General features: G+C 48.6%; 1 protein-coding gene across 3 annotated transcripts; it reads left to right on the top strand.

The window, feature by feature from the left end:
- Positions 1 to 651: 651 nt before the first annotated feature.
- On the top strand, positions 652 to 15,841 carry LOC134965947 (zinc finger protein 574-like). Of its 3 annotated transcripts, none has more exons than XM_063942362.1 (2): positions 652 to 750; positions 13,055 to 15,841. In XM_063942362.1, exon 2 carries the CDS (start codon positions 13,094 to 13,096, stop codon positions 15,653 to 15,655), a length of 2,562 nt encoding a protein of 853 aa, XP_063798432.1. In that variant the 5' UTR covers positions 652 to 750; positions 13,055 to 13,093; the 3' UTR covers positions 15,656 to 15,841. The 3 variants fall into 3 exon arrangements, with proteins under 3 accessions (XP_063798432.1, XP_063798431.1, XP_063798433.1); XM_063942361.1 differs by having other exon boundaries at positions 653 to 758; XM_063942363.1 differs by lacking the exon at positions 652 to 750 and adding an exon at positions 10,486 to 10,670.
- Positions 15,842 to 17,666: the final 1,825 nt, after the last annotated feature.

Genomic DNA, 17,666 nt, shown 5'->3' on the forward strand with positions numbered 1-17,666 from the left:
AAGAAGACCGCCGGTCACAATATCCCCCCCTACAACCCGCCCCCTCACAATCCTGACGGTCGTCATGCCGACCAACAGGGACTATTCCAACTCGTGGGTGTCCATGACACCCATAGAGTGGGAATAGAATCTGCGGTCTCCACCAAGCCCGCAGCGTGATGAGTGGAAGGGGCTTGTTGCGCTCCCCCCGACGGTCACGCTTACTCAACCTGAAACTCCTATGATGACTATTTATCCGCATGTCACGGCATACATGCCAATACATTGATGACTGCATAGTCACTTGTAAATTATACACCTGCACACTATCGCTGTACCTGTGTGTCACTGGGAGTTCAATCCCACTTTTAATATTTTTTTTTATAAAAGGATTTATGTTTGTATCTGTTGTCCTTTATTATTATTTTGGGGGGATATGTGTGGTTTTAATGAAAGGATCCAGAAAGTTTCTAGTTTTCTTCTTGTCTAGAAAAATTAAGCACACCTTAAAAAGTAATAATTGTAATTCTTGAGCCTTAAAGCATCTACATGCGGCAGGGGACGCGGATAACCACGTAATTCTTTGATTGTTTTGGGAAAGTTTGCCCACAGCTAAAATGGCGGCTTCAGCGTTCGCGTCACGTGCTCTGTACGTGTTCAATCCGGTCACTCGACATGCCCGCTTTTTTGATTGGACGACCTTGTCTTCCCGTCTGCCAATCGGCGGCGGCGGTATTTGCAGGTGCTGAGGCGGCGCGGTGAGGTCTGACGGTGTGTAGGTGAGATTGGGGTGTATGGAGGCGGGTGGGTGAGAGCTGTGACCCGGGGTGGCCGCCATCTACTCCCGGCTCTGTACAGGACTGTAATTTAACGCCCCATAGGGCGTGGGGGCATACTGTCACCCTCACGGCCGGCCAGCGTGGAAATGGGTAGCGGCACTCCTGACAACCTGTGGCTGTCCAGTTGCTGCGACACCACAAGTACCAGCAATCCATGGAGAGGTGTAATGCTCTGTACAGACCTCTCCCGGGTGTCCAATTGCCCGCCTGACCCCGAGTCTGAGGGGACACTGGGAGGCCTAGGTGTCCCGGGGTGTTGGGACTGCCATGTGCAGAGAGTGGGTGACCCAGAGCCTCCACACTGACTGCACATAGCAAGTCACAGGCCCAGCACATAGCCAGGCTGCAATGTCCAGGCAACATCACAGCTGTGTGTATATTCCATCATCTCCCCTCCCCCAACTCATCTGCCCCCACTCTCATCTGTCGTCCTCCCAACACTTTCATCTGTTGCCCCCACCCAGACTCTCATCTGCCCTGCTCTCCATCTCATTACCAGCCAATCGGCTTCAAACTGCCATGCCACAGGCTGTGTTTGAAAAATGACAGGAGTCGATTGGCTGGTACTTTATCTCCAGCGACTTTATCCCCCCCCTCTCATGTGTCACCCACCCTTGGCCTCCCTCCAGCCCCCCCCCCCCCTCTCGTGTGTCGCCCACCGTTGGCCTTCCCCCGCCCCTCTCGTGTGTCGCCCACCCTCGGCCTCCACCCCTCCTCTCCCCACCCCTCCTCTCTCCCTCTCTCTCGTGTGTTGCCCACCCTTGGCCTTCCCCACTCTCGTGTGTTGCCCACCCTCGGCCTTCCCCCCTGTCGTGTTGCCCCCCCCCCCCTCATCTGTGTTTGTGTCGCTCACCCTCGGCCTTCCCCCCTGTCATCTGTGTGTGTGTGTCCTAATCGGTCTCATCTGTGTGTGTCCTAATCGGTCTCATCTGTGTGTGTGTGTGTGTCCTAATCGGTCTCATCTGTGTGTGTGTGTCCTAATCGGTCTCATCTGTGTGTGTGTGTCCTAATCGGTCTCATCTGTGTGTGTGTGTCCTAATCGGTCTCATCTGTGTGTGTGTGTGTCCTAATCGGTCTCATCTGTGTGTGTGTGTGTCCTAATCGGTCTCATCTGTGTGTGTGTGTGTCCTAATCGGTCTCATCTGTGTGTGTGTGTGTCCTAATCGGTCTCATCTGTGTGTGTGTGTGTCCTAATCGGTCTCATCTGTGTGTGTGTGTGTGTCCTAATCGGTCTCATCTGTGTGTGTGTGTGTCCTAATCGGTCTCATCTGTGTGTGTGTGTCCTAATCGGTCTCATCTGTGTGTGTGTGTGTCCTAATCGGTCTCATCTGTGTGTGTGTGTGTGTCCTAATCGGTCTCATCTGTGTGTGTGTGTGTGTCCTAATCGGTCTCATCTGTGTGTGTGTGTCCTAATCGGTCTCATCTGTGTGTGTGTGTCCTAATCGGTCTCATCTGTGTGTGTGTGTCCTAATCGGTCTCATCTGTGTGTGTGTGTGTCCTAATCGGTCTCATCTGTGTGTGTGTGTGTCCTAATCGGTCTCATCTGTGTGTGTCCTAATCGGTCTCATCTGTGTGTGTGTGTCCTAATCGGTCTCATCTGTGTGTGTGTGTCCTAATCGGTCTCATCTGTGTGTGTGTGTGTGTGTGTCCTAATCGGTCTCATCTGTGTGTGTGTGTGTGTCCTAATCGGTCTCATCTGTGTGTGTGTGTGTCCTAATCTATCTCATCTGTGTGTGTGTGTGTGTCCTAATCGGTCTCATCTGTGTGTGTGTGTGTGTCCTAATCGGTCTCATCTGTGTGTGTGTGTGTGTGTCCTAATCGGTCTCATCTGTGTGTGTGTCCTAATCGGTCTCATCTGTGTGTGTGTGTCCCCTAATCGGTCTCATCTGTGTGTGTGTGTGTCCTAATCGGTCTCATCTGTGTGTGTGTGTGTCCTAATCGGTCTCATGTGTGTGTGTGTGTGTGTCCTAATCGGTCTCATCTGTGTGTGTCCTAATCGGTCTCATCTGTGTGTGTGTGTGTGTGTGTGTGTCCTAATCGGTCTCATCTGTGTGTGTGTGTGTGTGTGTCCTAATCGGTCTCATGTGTGTGTCCTAATCGGTCTCATGTGTGTGTGTGTCCTAATCGGTCTCATCTGTGTGTGTGTGTCCTAATCGGTCTCATCTGTGTGTGTGTGTCCTAATCGGTCTCATCTGTGTGTGTCCCCTAATCGGTCTCATCTGTGTGTGTGTCCCCTAATCGGTCTCATCTGTGTGTGTGTGTGTCCCCTAATCGGTCTCATCTGTGTGTGTGTGTCCCCTAATCGGTCTCATCTGTGTGTGTGTGTCCCCTAATCGGTCTCATCTGTGTGTGTGTGTCCCCTAATCGGTTTCATCTGTGTGTGTGTGTGTGTGTCCCCTAATCGGTCTCATTGTGTGTGTGTGTCCCCTAATCGGTCTCATTGTGTGTGTGTGTCCCCTAATCGGTCTCATTGTGTGTGTCCCCTAATCGGTTTCATCTGTGTGTGTGTGTGTGTGTGTCCCCTAATCGGTTTCATCTGTGTGTGTGTGTGTCCCCTAATCGGTTTCATCTGTGTGTGTGTGTGTGTGTGTCCCCTAATCGGTCTCATCTGTGTGTGTGTGTGTCCCCTAATCGGTCTCATCTGTGTGTGTGTGTGTCCCCTAATCGGTCTCATCTGTGTGTGTGTGTGTGTGTCCCCTAATCGGTCTCATCTGTGTGTGTGTGTGTCCCCTAATCGGTCTCATCTGTGTGTGTGTCCCCTAATCGGTCTCATCTGTGTGTGTGTGTGTGTCCCCCCTAATCGGTCTCATCTGTGTGTCCTAATCGGTCTCATCTGTGTGTGTGTGTGTCCTAATCGGTCTCATCTGTGTGTGTGTGTGTCCTAATCGGTCTCATCTGTGTGTGTGTGTGTCCTAATCGGTCTCATCTGTGTGTGTGTGTGTCCTAATCGGTCTCATCTGTGTGTGTGTGTGTCCTAATCGGTCTCATCTGTGTGTGTGTGTCCCCTAATCGGTCTCATCTGTGTGTGTGTGTCCCCTAATCGGTCTCATCTGTGTGTGTGTGTCCCCTAATCGGTTTCATCTGTGTGTGTGTGTGTGTGTCCCCTAATCGGTCTCATTGTGTGTGTGTCCCCTAATCGGTTTCATTGTGTGTGTGTCCCCTAATCGGTTTCATCTGTGTGTGTGTGTCCTAATCGGTTTAATCTGTGTGTGTGTGTGTCCCCTAATCGGTTTCATCTGTGTGTGTCCCCTAATCGGTCTCATCTGTGTGTGTGTGTGTGTGTCCCCTAATCGGTCTCATCTGTGTGTGTGTGTGTCCCCTAATCGGTCTCATCTGTGTGTCCCCTAATCGGTTTCATCTGTGTGTGTGTGTGTGTGTGTGTGTGTCCTAATCGGTCTCATCTGTGTGTGTGTCCCCTAATCGGTCTCATCTGTGTGTGTGTGTGTCCCCTAATCGGTCTCATCTGTGTGTGTGTGTCCCCTAATCGGTTTCATCTGTGTGTGTGTCCCCTAATCGGTCTCATTGTGTGTGTGTGTCCCCTAATCGGTCTCATTGTGTGTGTGTCCCCTAATCGGTTTCATCTGTGTGTGTGTGTGTGTGTCCCCTAATCGGTCTCATCTGTGTGTGTGTGTGTCCCCTAATCGGTCTCATCTGTGTGTGTGTGTGTGTCCCCTAATCGGTCTCATCTGTGTGTGTCCCCTAATCGGTCTCATCTGTGTGTGTGTCCCCTAATCGGTCTCATCTGTGTGTGTGTCCCCTAATCGGTTTCATCTGTGTGTGTGTGTGTGTGTGTCCCCTAATCGGTTTCATTGTGTGTGTGTGTGTCCCCTAATCGGTTTCATTGTGTGTGTGTGTCCCCTAATCGGTCTCATTGTGTGTGTGTCCCCTAATCGGTTTCATCTGTGTGTGTGTGTCCCCTAATCGGTCTCATCTGTGTGTGTGTGTCCCCTAATCGGTCTCATCTGTGTGTGTGTGTCCCCTAATCGGTCTCATCTGTGTGTGTGTGTGTGTGTGTGTGTGTGTGTGTGTGTGTCCCCTAATCGGTCTCATCTGTGTGTGTGTGTGTGTGTGTGTCCCCTAATCGGTCTCATCTGTGTGTGTGTGTGTGTGTCCCCTAATCGGTCTCATCTGTGTGTGTGTGTGTGTGTTCCCTAATCGGTCTCATCTGTGTGTGTGTGTCCCCTAATCGGTCTCATCTGTGTGTGTGTCCTAATCGGTCTCATCTGTGTGTGTGTGTGTGTGTCCCCTAATCGGTCTCATCTGTGTGTGTGTGTGTGTGTGTGTGTCCCCTAATCGGTTTCATCTGTGTGTGTGTGTGTCCCCTAATCGGTCTCATTGTGTGTGTGTGTGTGTGTCCCCTAATCGGTTTCATCTGTGTGTGTGTGTATCCTAATCGGTTTAATCTGTGTGTGTGTGTGTGTCCCCTAATCGGTTTCATCTGTGTGTGTGTGTCCCCTAATCGGTCTCATCTGTGTGTGTGTGTCCCCTAATCGGTCTCATCTGTGTGTGTGTGTCCCCGAATCGGTCTCATCTGTGTGTGTGTCCCCTAATCGGTCTCATCTGTGTGTGTGTGTGTGTCCCCTAATCGGTCTCATCTGTGTGTGTGTGTGTGTGTGTGTCCCCTAATCGGTCTCATCTGTGTGTGTGTGTGTGTGTGTGTCCCCTAATCGGTCTCATCTGTGTGTGTGTCCCCTAATCGGTCTCATCTGTGTGTGCGTGTGTGTGTGTCCCCTAATCGGTCTCATCTGTGTGTCCCCTAATCGGTCTCATCTGTGTGTGTCCCCTAATCGGTCTCATCTGTGTGTGTGTGTGTCCCCTAATCGGTCTCATCTGTGTGTGTGTGTGTCCCCTAATCAGTCTCATCTGTGTGTGTGTGTGTCCCCTAATCGGTCTCATCTGTGTGTGTGTCCCCTAATCGGTCTCATCTGTGTCTGTCCCCTAATCGGTCTCATCTGTGTGTGTCCCCTAATCGGTCTCATCTGTGTGTGTGTGTCCCCTAATCGGTCTCATCTGTGTGTGTGTGTGTCCCCTAATCGGTCTCATCTGTGTGTGTGTCCCCTAATCGGTCTCATCTGTGTGTGTGTGTGTGTGTGTGTGTGTGTGTGTGTCCCCTAATCGGTCTCATCTGTGTGTGTGTGTGTGTGTGTCCCCTAATCGGTCTCATCTGTGTGTGTGTGTCCCCTAATCGGTCTCATCTGTGTGTGCGTGTGTGTGTGTCCCCTAATCGGTCTCATCTGTGTGTGTCCCCTAATCGGTCTCATCTGTGTGTGTCCCCTAATCGGTCTCATCTGTGTGTGTGTGTGTCCCCTAATCGGTCTCATCTGTGTGTGTCCCCTAATCGGTCTCATCTGTGTGTGTCCCCTAATCGGTCTCATCTGTGTGTGTGTGTGTCCCCTAATCGGTCTCATCTGTGTGTGTGTGTGTCCCCTAATCGGTCTCATCTGTGTGTGTGTGTGTCCCCTAATCGGTCTCATCTGTGTGTGTGTGTCCCCTAATCGGTCTCATCTGTGTGTGTGTGTGTCCCCTAATCGGTCTCATCTGTGTGTGTGTGTGTGTCCCCTAATCGGTCTCATCTGTGTGTGTGTGTGTCCCCTAATCGGTCTCATCTGTGTCTGTGTGTGTCCCCTAATCGGTCTCATCTGTGTCTGTGTGTGTCCCCTAATCGGTCTCATCTGTGTGTGTCCCCTAATCGGTCTCATCTGTGTGTGTGTGTGTGTGTGTGTCCCCTAATCGGTCTCATCTGTGTGTGTGTGTGTGTGTGTCCCCTAATCGGTCTCATCTGTGTGTGTGTGTGTCCCCTAATCGGTTTCATGTGTGTGTGTGTGTGTCCCCTAATCGGTCTCATTGTGTGTGTGTGTGTCCCCTAATCGGTTTCATGTGTGTGTGTGTGTGTATCCTAATTGGTTTAATCTGTGTGTGTGTGTCCCCTAATCGGTTTCATCTGTGTGTGTGTGTCCCCTAATCGGTCTCATCTGTGTGTGTGTCCCCTAATCGGTCTCATCTGTGTGTGTGTCCCCTAATCGGTCTCATCTGTGTGTGTGTGTGTCCCCTAATCGGTCTCATCTGTGTGTGTGTGTGTCCCCTAATCGGTCTCATCTGTGTGTGTGTGTGTGTGTGTCCCCTAATCGGTCTCATCTGTGTGTGTGTCCCCCCTAATCGGTCTCATCTGTGTGTGTGTGTCCCCTAATCGGTCTCATCTGTGTGTGTCCCCTAATCGGTCTCATCTGTGTGTGTCCCCTAATCGGTCTCATCTGTGTGTGTGTGTGTGTCCCCTAATCGGTCTCATCTGTGTGTGTGTGTGTGTGTGTCCCCTAATCGGTCTCATCTGTGTGTGTGTGTGTGTGTCCCCTAATCGGTCTCATCTGTGTGTGTGTGTGTGTCCCCTAATCGGTCTCATCTGTGTGTGTGTGTCCCCTAATCGGTCTCATCTGTGTGTGTGTGTGTGTGTCCCCTAATCGGTCTCATCTGTGTGTGTGTGTCCCCTAATCGGTCTCATCTGTGTGTGTGTCCCCTAATCGGTCTCATCTGTGTGTGTGTCCCCTAATCGGTCTCATCTGTGTGTGTCCCCTAATCGGTCTCATCTGTGTGTGTCCCCTAATCGGTCTCATCTGTGTGTGTCCCCTAATCGGTCTCATCTGTGTGTGTCCCCTAATCGGTCTCATCTGTGTGTGTCCCCTAATCGGTCTCATCTGTGTGTGTGTGTGTCCCCTAATCGGTCTCATCTGTGTGTGTCCCCTAATCGGTTTCATCTGTGTGTGTGTCCCCTAATCTGTCTCATCTGTGTGTGTGTGTGTCCCCTAATCGGTTTCATCTGTGTGTGTGTGTGTGTGTCCCCTAATCGGTCTCATCTGTGTGTGTCCCCTAATCGGTCTCATCTGTGTGTGTGTCCCCTAATCGGTCTCATCTGTGTGTGTGTCCCCTAATCGGTTTCATCTGTGTGTGTGTGTCCCCTAATCGGTTTCATTGTGTGTGTGTGTCCCCTAATCGGTTTCATTGTGTGTGTGTGTCCCCTAATCGGTCTCATCTGTGTGTGTCCCCTAATCGGTCTCATCTGTGTGTGTCCCCTAATCGGTCTCATCTGTGTGTGTCCCCTAATCGGTCTCATCTGTGTGTGTCCCCTAATCGGTCTCATCTGTGTGTGTGTGTGTGTCCCCTAATCGGTCTCATCTGTGTGTGTGTGTCCCCCCTAATCGGTCTCATCTGTGTGTGTCCCCTAATCGGTTTCATCTGTGTGTGTGTCCCCTAATCTGTCTCATCTGTGTGTGTGTGTGTCCCCTAATCGGTTTCATCTGTGTGTGTGTGTGTCCCCTAATCGGTTTCATCTGTGTGTGTGTGTCCTAATCGGTTTCATCTTTGTGTGTGTGTCCCCTAATCGGTTTCATCTGTGTGTGTGTGTGTCCCCTAATCGGTTTCATCTGTGTGTGTGTGTCCCCCAATCTGTCTCATCTGTGTGTGTGTGGCCCCAATCTGTCTCATCTGTGTGTGTGTGGCCCCAATCTGTCTCATCTGTGTGTGTGTGGCCCCAATCTGTCTCATCTGTGTGTGTGTGGCCCCAATCTGTCTCATCTGTGTGTGTGTGGCCCCAATCTGTCTCATCTGTGTGTGTGTGGCCCCAATCTGTCTCATCTGTGTGTGTGTGTGGCCCCAATCTGTCTCATCTGTGTGTGTGTGTGGCCCCAATCTGTCTCATCTGTGTGTGTGTGTGGCCCCAATCCGTCTCATCTGTGTGTGTGTGTGGCCCCAATCCGTCTCATCTGTGTGTGTGTGTGGCCCCAATCTGTCTCATCTGTGTGTGTGTGGCCCCAATCTGTCTCATCTGTGTGTGTGTGGCCCCAATCTGTCTCATCTGTGTGTGTGTGGCCCCAATCTGTCTCATCTGTGTGTGTGTGTGTCCCGTCTGTCTCAACTGTCGTTGTCCCCCCCCCCCCCCTTTTGTCTCATCTGTCTCCCCACCCCTCTGTCTCATGTGCCTGTCTCAATAAGTGTGTCATCGTCCCCACTCTCTCACATCTATCTCCCCCTCTACCTCTCATATCTGGCGCTCTCTCTCTCATATATCTGTAACTCCACACCCCCCTGAATCCTGGGTGTCCCATCTCTTTTCCCTCCAGGTGCTGACAGGTGGGTACATACTTTGTACATTCATACAGTACTGGAGGGAGGAGAGAGGCTGGGAGTTTAGCAGTCAGGGATGATGTTTTGCTCCTGTCTCCACCTCCAAACCCTAGTTTAGTGCCAAGAATATCTAACAGTAGTGTGCTCATTATTATGCAAGGTAAATGGACTCTACATATGATGGATATATTGGGTCCAGGAGAGGGGCAGGCTGGTGGAGAGGGTCCATCAGCCTGTCCCCTCTCCACCAGCACTATGGTCCTGGTGGTCTGTAGCGCACATGCCCCGGCTCCCACTGTCTGACGCGGAACAGACCGCCGCTGATGGATATCTCCATCTACATGACTTTGGTTTCAGATTAAAGCCAGTGTTTCTGTTGTTCCATAACTGCCGGGCCTTACCTGAAGCAGTTATCTCCTGTGACATATCTGTAATATGAAGATGGTCAGGTGCCCAGTGTGTGCCCTCTGCCAGTATACAGTAAAGCTTTCCGCCCTTACACCCTGCATGGAGCCGTCCTGAGTATCACCACTGTGTGTTCATTTTGAAGTACACAACTTTTCTCTTTGATTTCCTCACCCCAGCTGAATATTAATGCTTAACATAGTATTGGTAATGGCTGCTAATCTCTAGACAAGCTACTATGGCCTAGAAAGTGCGATTAACATGACTATATAGTACATATGCTGCGAATGAAGGGAACACTAAAAATTCCAATAATTTTTTGTTAAATTGGTATCCTTAGGAACGTTTTGCATAATGTTGTCTGTTTAATACCTACATTGAGAGGGTCTCGTTCTAAGCATTGCAGAGCTTCATATTTGGTAGGGAGATACGTAACTGTAAGTGCCCACTTATAGCTGCCTATTGTGCTGATATGGGATAAGGTGATACCTGATCACCTCAATGGATGGAAATGCGATATTGTCATTAACCTACATCCCTCCCAGGAAAAATTGTAGATGTTTGTAAAAAAAAAAGGGGGGGGGAGGAGGAGAGGATTAATAGTGCTTTGTCTTGCCCATCCTGGCACTCACAGACTGTGTGCCCTCATTTGGATGGAGGGTAGTCCCTTCTTTCAAGGTATATGACCCATAATACCCCTTTCACACCGCACAAATAACCCGGTATCGACCAGGCATATTGCCGGGTTGGTGTGCGGTGTGAAAGGGCCATGGTCGAATTCCTGAGTCACCTGACCTGGTAATTCACACCGAGTTACAAGCAGTGTTATTCCCATGTTGAATACCGGGTCAGGGGCAGCGTGAATGGGTTCCCGGGTCGATGCTCACTACAAAGGGAGAGGCGGCGCGGAGATGAGCTCATCTCACAGTGCCGCCTCAGCCCCCCCCCCCCCGCCGCTATGGCAACCCACTCTGCAAATTTGCCACATTGGCAAGCCAGCTGTTAGGGTCCAATACTGGATCCCACTCGGGAAGGATCCGTTTCCAATTTCCTGGTGGGATCCGGCATTGGCAATGCGAAAGGGGTGTAAGAGAATCCTCTGGTGATCATGTGTGATCCCTGAAGAATACCCATGCACTGCAGAACTCATTACCCAGTCCAGAGATGGAGGAATTTTTCCCTGGTTTTAATAACTGAAGGGAGCAGTCATGTGAAAGTGGAGACCCCCTTCATTCAAATGATGCAGCCCCTTTGTGGTTATTTGGCGATGACAAGACACACACACTCTCATGGCAGAAGTACTAGCAGAGCTGATTACTGTCACCCATCCAGGTACCTAGACAGTCTGAGGTACAAAGTATAAATTGTGTACTGGATAAATAATGTATATTGATATTGTAGTGTGACCAGACCAAAGAGTGCCAATATAGGCTCAGCAGTGAAGCGGTTAATGTCCAGTTTGCATAGTTGGTGGGGACGCTCCTGTGGATGGGCGGCCTTGTGACTTGGTTAAACTATTTCAGTGCTGTTGTCTCACGTAATGCCTAAATATTCTCTCATCATACTAAGGTCCCCATTTATCAAGCCTTGGAGAAGAATTACCAACCAGTCACCTCCTAATTGTCGTCATTCAAACGCATTATAACAACAAAATAGGCTGCGCTTAGAGATGAATTGTTATAACAACTGGTAAAATTTATTATACTTAAAATCTGTCCATTAGGACAATTAAAAATGCATGTACATTGCTGAAATGACCTCTGATCATACTTTAAACAACAATTGAGCCTGTTCCAAATTGACCGTGAGACCCTATTATTTGAAACCAAATAAATCCTGGGGCTATAGCATAGTCCCTGGGCTGGAAAGTATGTCCCAACGCTGGAGGATTGGCAGTTCCAAAGAGATGCAAGATTAATGGAAAGTCCTCACCAGTTTTGCGTGTGGATGAACAAAGTCCAGTCCTTTGGTAATGGATATGGTTCCAATGGAGCAATGTGTAGGGTCCGCGGTGGTCCAAGCTGAGATGGTAGGTTGTGGTAGATTGATCAGAGGGCTCACATTTCAGCAATGTACATGCATTTTTAATTGTCCTAATGGACAGATTTTAAGTATAATAAATTTTACCAGTTGTTATAACAATTCATCTCTAAGCGCAGCCTATTTTGTTGTTATATTGTATTGTCATTCTATATAGGTGTAACTGACCTATTCAGGCAGCTGCTATATACACGGTCAATTGGAAACACACTCCTAGCGCCCTTTCCAACTTTGGTTGGCTTGTTCCCCCTTTTTTTTGCAGTCATTCAAACGCAGCCTGTAACATGGCAGTTAGGAGCTGATTGCTTGGTACTTTATCACCGTGCTATTTATAACCCTCCAAGGCTTGATAAATGGGGTCCTTAAACTGTATCTCAACAAGAGGTCTTGAAGGTGCATGCACACAGTGAGATCCTTGCTATGCCCGATTTTAAATATGCGATTTCCTTTGAACTCCCCTGCGTTGGCCGGACCAAACCCACGAAACGGCGGCCAAACGCTGCCGTTCCGCCCCCTCCCGCCCAGCGATTGCCTCTGCTTGTCAATCAGGCAGAGGCGATCGCATCCCTGCTACGGCCTTCGGCCGTCTGGCTTGCGATAAAACGCAGCGAGCGAACGGGTCAGAATGACCCCCTATATAGTCAAGAATGACTTGCCTGCACAGTCTATCTAGCCTTGCAATACCTATATAGTCATCGAAAACTAAGATCTCAGTGTGTCCACACCTTTAATCTTTCATAACCTCTGGTGACCTATCGCTGGCGCTGACCAAATGCTGCAATGGGATTGTTCAGAAATGTCCACACACACGGATGGTCAAATTGCACAGATGTGATTTTTAAGAATTGTTCTTAATAACTGGATCAGAATACAGATTGGCTGTGTACTCTTGCGTGCATTCGTCTATGAAGTAATATGTAAAAATAATAATCTGCTCATATTACATAAGGGGTATAAATGATTGCAGCTACATTTAGCCAAAAGTCTGTTATGTCCTTATGTCCGATGGCTGTAAAATGGTTTTAATTTCCATATGGCAATATTTGCTTCCTATATTACACATCATAAAGGATCATGTGTCATTACTCAGTACAGGGTCAAATTCTGTAAGACCGATTTTATTGTTGTGCATGAGTTCATTGATTGGCATGTTTCCTTTCAGTTAATTCAGCGTATGGGGAATTGGACGTTTAGTGGAGTAAAGCAAGAAAGTAGAATCCTTTTGTACAGAGTTCATTTATCAAAATAATTAGTTTTCCTTAATTCATCGCCATCTGTGTGCGTTTAATGGCCAATCTCCTAATCCATTCAGTGAAATATGATGGCAATAAAACCTCCATCATGTACAAATAACTTGTAAGGATTGCGGTAATAATGTGTGTCTGTTGTTGGTAATAATCTGACTCGGAGGGTAGTATTTGGGCACACTGTGTTAGTGTATAGATCCTCGTAATATTATGACCACATAGCCATGGAAAAAGAAATGAGAATAAGCACTATATAGTAATTAGCACTGAGGATAAGTGGAACCACCCACTGCATGTTGCCTTGTACTCTGTGTCCTCCTTATTCACAGACCACGCACAGATATTGCTCTGTAACTTTATTTTAATTATTTTGTGTATAATGCAGACATGGGTTGGCTGAGATGACAGTTTCCCTTTTTCTTTTTACAGTTTTTATTTTTCCAAGGCTTGAAGAACAGAGATGCTGCAATGACAGAGTCGGAAGAGACAGTCCTGTACATAGAACACCGTTACGTGTGTTCCGAATGTGGGGAGGAATATCCCAATTTGACAGATGCTGTCCTGCACCAGCAAAGCCACACGGCAGCCGCCGAGGCACCCCAGTACCAGGTGCTGGGACTTGGCTCCCAGGAAAACCAGTATCAGTGCCTGGAATGTGGGCAGCTGTTGATGACACCCAGTGACTTGCTTGCCCACCAGGAACTACATCTCCGTCTACTGAACCCACCTAATCCTGAAAGCCCGAAAGCCAAGCGGCCGTCTCGGAGCGAGATTCATTATGAATGCCCGGATTGCAAAGCCTTGTTCAACAGCCAGGATGTGTGGATGGCCCACAGGTACACTCACATGGAAACCCATAATGTGCCACAGTCTAAGGTGCTGCTGCAAACAGAAGACCATGTTATGGAGGATACACTGCAGCTCATGTGCAACCCCTCAGCTCCCGGAGAGGTCCACCTTGTGACAGGACAACAGCATTTCCATGTACCCACCACTTCGTCCACTGCAGTCTCGCACACCCAGGTGCTGGTGGACTTGGAACATTCGTACAAAAAAAATGAAGGGGTGACTGAGGATTGTGCGGTGGAAGTGTTGTTTTATAAGTGTTCGGAGTGCACTCAGCTCTTCCAAACGCCTGGCGAGTTCCTGGAGCATCAAGCCACACATTTCCAAGGTCAGGAAAGTGTCGCAGAAGCCAGCGAGCAACCCGCTGAGGCATCCCAAGAAGCTTCAAGTGAACAGGTGCAGAAAGAGTTGCCCACCCCTGAAAATTGCGAGCAAGTAAGTGGTAACGTCTCTGTTCCTTCTGAAGAAGAGCAAGCCGAAGCGACAGCTGCTGATGTACTTTCCTGCGCACCATGTGGAGTGACTTTTAAAACGGTTGGGGAACTTGAGCTCCATCAGTTGTCTCATCAAACTGGGCCCTACAGTTGTCCCCTATGCAGCAAAGTCTTCCCTACCCACCCAGAGGTGGGTGAACACCTTAGATCACATCGAGGAGAGTCGCATTACCTTTGCATGGATTGTGGCCTTGGCTTTGCTAGTGAGGCTGTTCTACTAAATCATCGCCGGACCCACCTCCCCAACCCTCTGTTCTCCTGCGAATGTGGACAAACGTTCATTAACATGACAAAGTTCCTTTATCACCGCCGACAGCACAGCAATAAACCACGCGAGCCTGCTCCGGTGGAAGAGAAGAAAATCAATTCCTACACTGTCCCAAGTCCCGCTGGAGGCTTTATGTGTTTTCCCTGCGGGAAAGCTTTTGCCGTGCTTCCTCAGTTGTTGCGCCACCATCGCTTTGTGCATGCACTTGAAAGGAGACACAAGTGCCCGACTTGCAGTAAGCCCTTCAAGAAGCGTTCTCACCTCCGGAACCACATGCTGACCCATACCGGGGAGCGGCCCTACTCTTGCACTGAGTGCACCAAGTCCTTTAACTCTCAAGCCAATCTGCTGCGGCACAAACTCACCCATACAGGAGAAAAGCCACACAAGTGCCAGCTTTGCGGCAAGGCGTTCAGCCAGTCATCCACGCTTCAACAGCATCTCTTCGTCCACAGTCAGGCATATCCATACAAGTGCACGGAGTGTGGGATCAACTTTCACCGCCCTTATCGCCTCCTCATGCACCAGTATCACCACACCGGAGAGTACCCCTACAAGTGCCAAGACTGCGGCCTCTCCTTCTTACTCAAGAGACTGCTGGAAGTACATCAACTAGGGCATCGGGGTGAGGTGCCTTCCCGGTGTGAGGACTGCGGCACAAATTTCCCTAGTTCTCAGAGGCTAAAGGACCACCGCTGTAACCGAGCCGGAGGCGGAACAGGAGAGAAGCTGGAGTGCCCTGTGTGTGGTAAGAAAATGAATTCCGATGCTCGACTCAACGCACACGTGGCTTCTCAGCATGCAGGCACCAAGAACGATGATGGATGTTCAGGCAAAAGTAAAGAACCACCGCCTCCTCGGAACAAACAGAAAGTAGGTACTAAAAACTTGGAGTGTCCCGATTGCCATAAAACTTTCAGTACGGAAACGTCCTTGCAGGTACACCGCAGAATTCATACTGGAGAACGGCCGTACCCTTGCCCCAATTGCGGCAAAGCTTTCCGACAATCCACACACCTCAAAGACCACATGCGTCTACACACAGGCGAGAAACCCTTTAAGTGTGACGTGTGCGGGAAAGCCTTTACCATTGCCGTCCGTCTGTCTGAGCACAAACGTATCCACACTGGCGAGCGGCCCCACACCTGCCCAGACTGTGGCCGAGCCTACCGTTCCTTTTCAAACCTGTGGAAGCATCGAAAGTTGCATCGCGAGCAAGCTATTCCACCAGCAGCCAGCGAGCCCCATGTCACCGACCTCTCTAGCACCGTCGCTATACTGGAGACCGTAGAAACCATTCCCATCATTGAGACTGTTGAAATCTTCCCTGAGGGCAGCGCAATCAGTGTGCAGGACATTCAGTTTGAGACTTTGCAAGTGGAGAATATTCATTTGGGTAATATTCAGATCAGCACCTTGTGAGGCAGATGTACTTGTCAGTGAATTAAAGGGCAGCATGTTATCTGCCAGAGCTGTAGGGCAAGGCTTTCCATTCGTAGGCATGCTGGCGCCAACAGGTCTTTGCTGTCAAAATCTGCTTCAGTTATGTCCTTCCAGTATGATGTTAAAATACATATTTTAATTAAACCCTCTAGTTATTAACCTTTACTAGTGTTTTGTACCATTCCTTTGATGATTGAGGTTCTCTGCTGCGGTATGTTGGAACTGCGCAGCTATATCCTGATGGGCCTTTTTTACTGCAGTGTCAGTATCTTTTTATATTGAGCTTGTTGCTCCAGGTCTTCAAAGGGGAACACAGTCCCATGCAATACACGCCTTGCTTTTGTGACTGAGGAGCAGATGTATTAACCTGGAGAAGGCATAAGGAAGTGATGAACCAGTGATATGTGCAAGGTGATAAAGGCACCAGCCAATCAGCTCCAATATGTAAATTAACAGTCAGGGTCTGATTGGCTGGTGCATTTATCACCTTGCACATATCACTGGTTTATCACTTCCTTATGCCTTCTCCAGGTTAATACATCTGCCCCTCAGATCAGTTTAGTTAAATGTGATCGCTTGGCTGTCTGAAAAACTGTTAACACTGGTGTCCTCAAAGGAAGTCTGCAAAGCCTAGGGGGAGCTCCTGTATGAGTCATGATAGTCAGTGGTTACCTCCAACACTGCACCAAATTGCAACCTAAAGCAACATTTCCAGTCCTAGATTACGTCTCCCCTCGCCCCCATGATTTTAAATATAATTTATTTATCTCCGTCTTAAAACTGTTGATGCTGCAGGTGGGTGTCATTAAACCGTGGCCGAGCCCGCACTGTTCACAGCTGCTTGTACGCGCTGGATATGTATACGCTCTGCGTTCCAGCGGAGACGACCTCTGTTGCCCAGACAGATTGTCTTAGGCTCAATTCCCACAGGTCATGCACACCCATTTCCATAGAAACAGACTCCTGCAGAACAGGATGTTCATCAATAGTCTGAGCACACTAACCTAGGTTGTACGAAGGATGCAACCCGCTGCTGTCTATATTACCAAGGATCTTTCATCACAGAGAGACAGTGCAACCACTGACTATCCCACACTTTTACAGCCAGTAGGGGTTATCATTTAAAATGGTGCATACACACATGCTGTAACCTATATCCACCAACTAGGTAGCGTCTAGCCTTTTAATAGCGCTGATTAGAAAATGACGGATGGTTGCTATAGGTTACAACACATTCTGTGGATATATGCTCATGTCAAGTAAACCCTCCAAATGTTTACCTCCTTTGATACGTGAATTGCATCTGTCACCTGCTCCTAGGTTTCGGTTTTGTGGGTGGAAGTTAAATCCTAAACATTAGCTGTACCCAGAGGTGAAGCTACAGTAGGTGCCATGGTGGCCGGAGCAAGGGTATGTTTCGGCACCCCCTCCCCTTTACTGAATTTGGGTGCATGTTACATTTGAAAAGAAAAAATATTTGAAAATCCTAAATTGGTGACAGGGACCGGTTCTAGACCTTGTGGAGCTCGGCGTGAAAGTTTCCTTTGTTTCCAATAAAAGAAGACCCCCACACCTAGATTGCGCAATAAAATTCACCAAGCAGCCTAGTTTAAATACAAAGGAGGACAAACACAATCTCTTAATGAACAATAGGTAACAGAATGAGAAAACACAGGCGCTAGCTTCACAAGATGCGTGTTGATGGTAATTGCTGCTAGCAATGAACCATTGGATGGACCACAATCTAAGAATAATGAACCAACCTTTGTTTAACACATGTATAAACATTTTATTACACTTGAATAAAAAACAATCCATATATATATATATATATATATATATATATATATCTCTCTGATAAAAACAGTAAAAGTGACTGGTGCTGGGAGAAATATAAACTCTCACCCACAATCAAAGTGACTGGTGCTTGGAGAAGTTGGTAATCTCACCAATTCAGATTACACCGCACAGTATTGTCCGTTATTTACAC

The sequence above is a fragment of the Pseudophryne corroboree genome, chromosome 10, assembly GCF_028390025.1.
Source record: "Pseudophryne corroboree isolate aPseCor3 chromosome 10, aPseCor3.hap2, whole genome shotgun sequence".
Classification (NCBI taxonomy): Eukaryota; Metazoa; Chordata; class Amphibia; order Anura; family Myobatrachidae; genus Pseudophryne; species Pseudophryne corroboree.

Excerpts from the sequence above, each read along its gene's own strand:
- LOC134965947 (XM_063942362.1), top strand. The coding sequence starts at position 13,094 with ATGACAGAGTCGGAAGAGACAGTCCTGTACATAGAACACCGTTACGTG.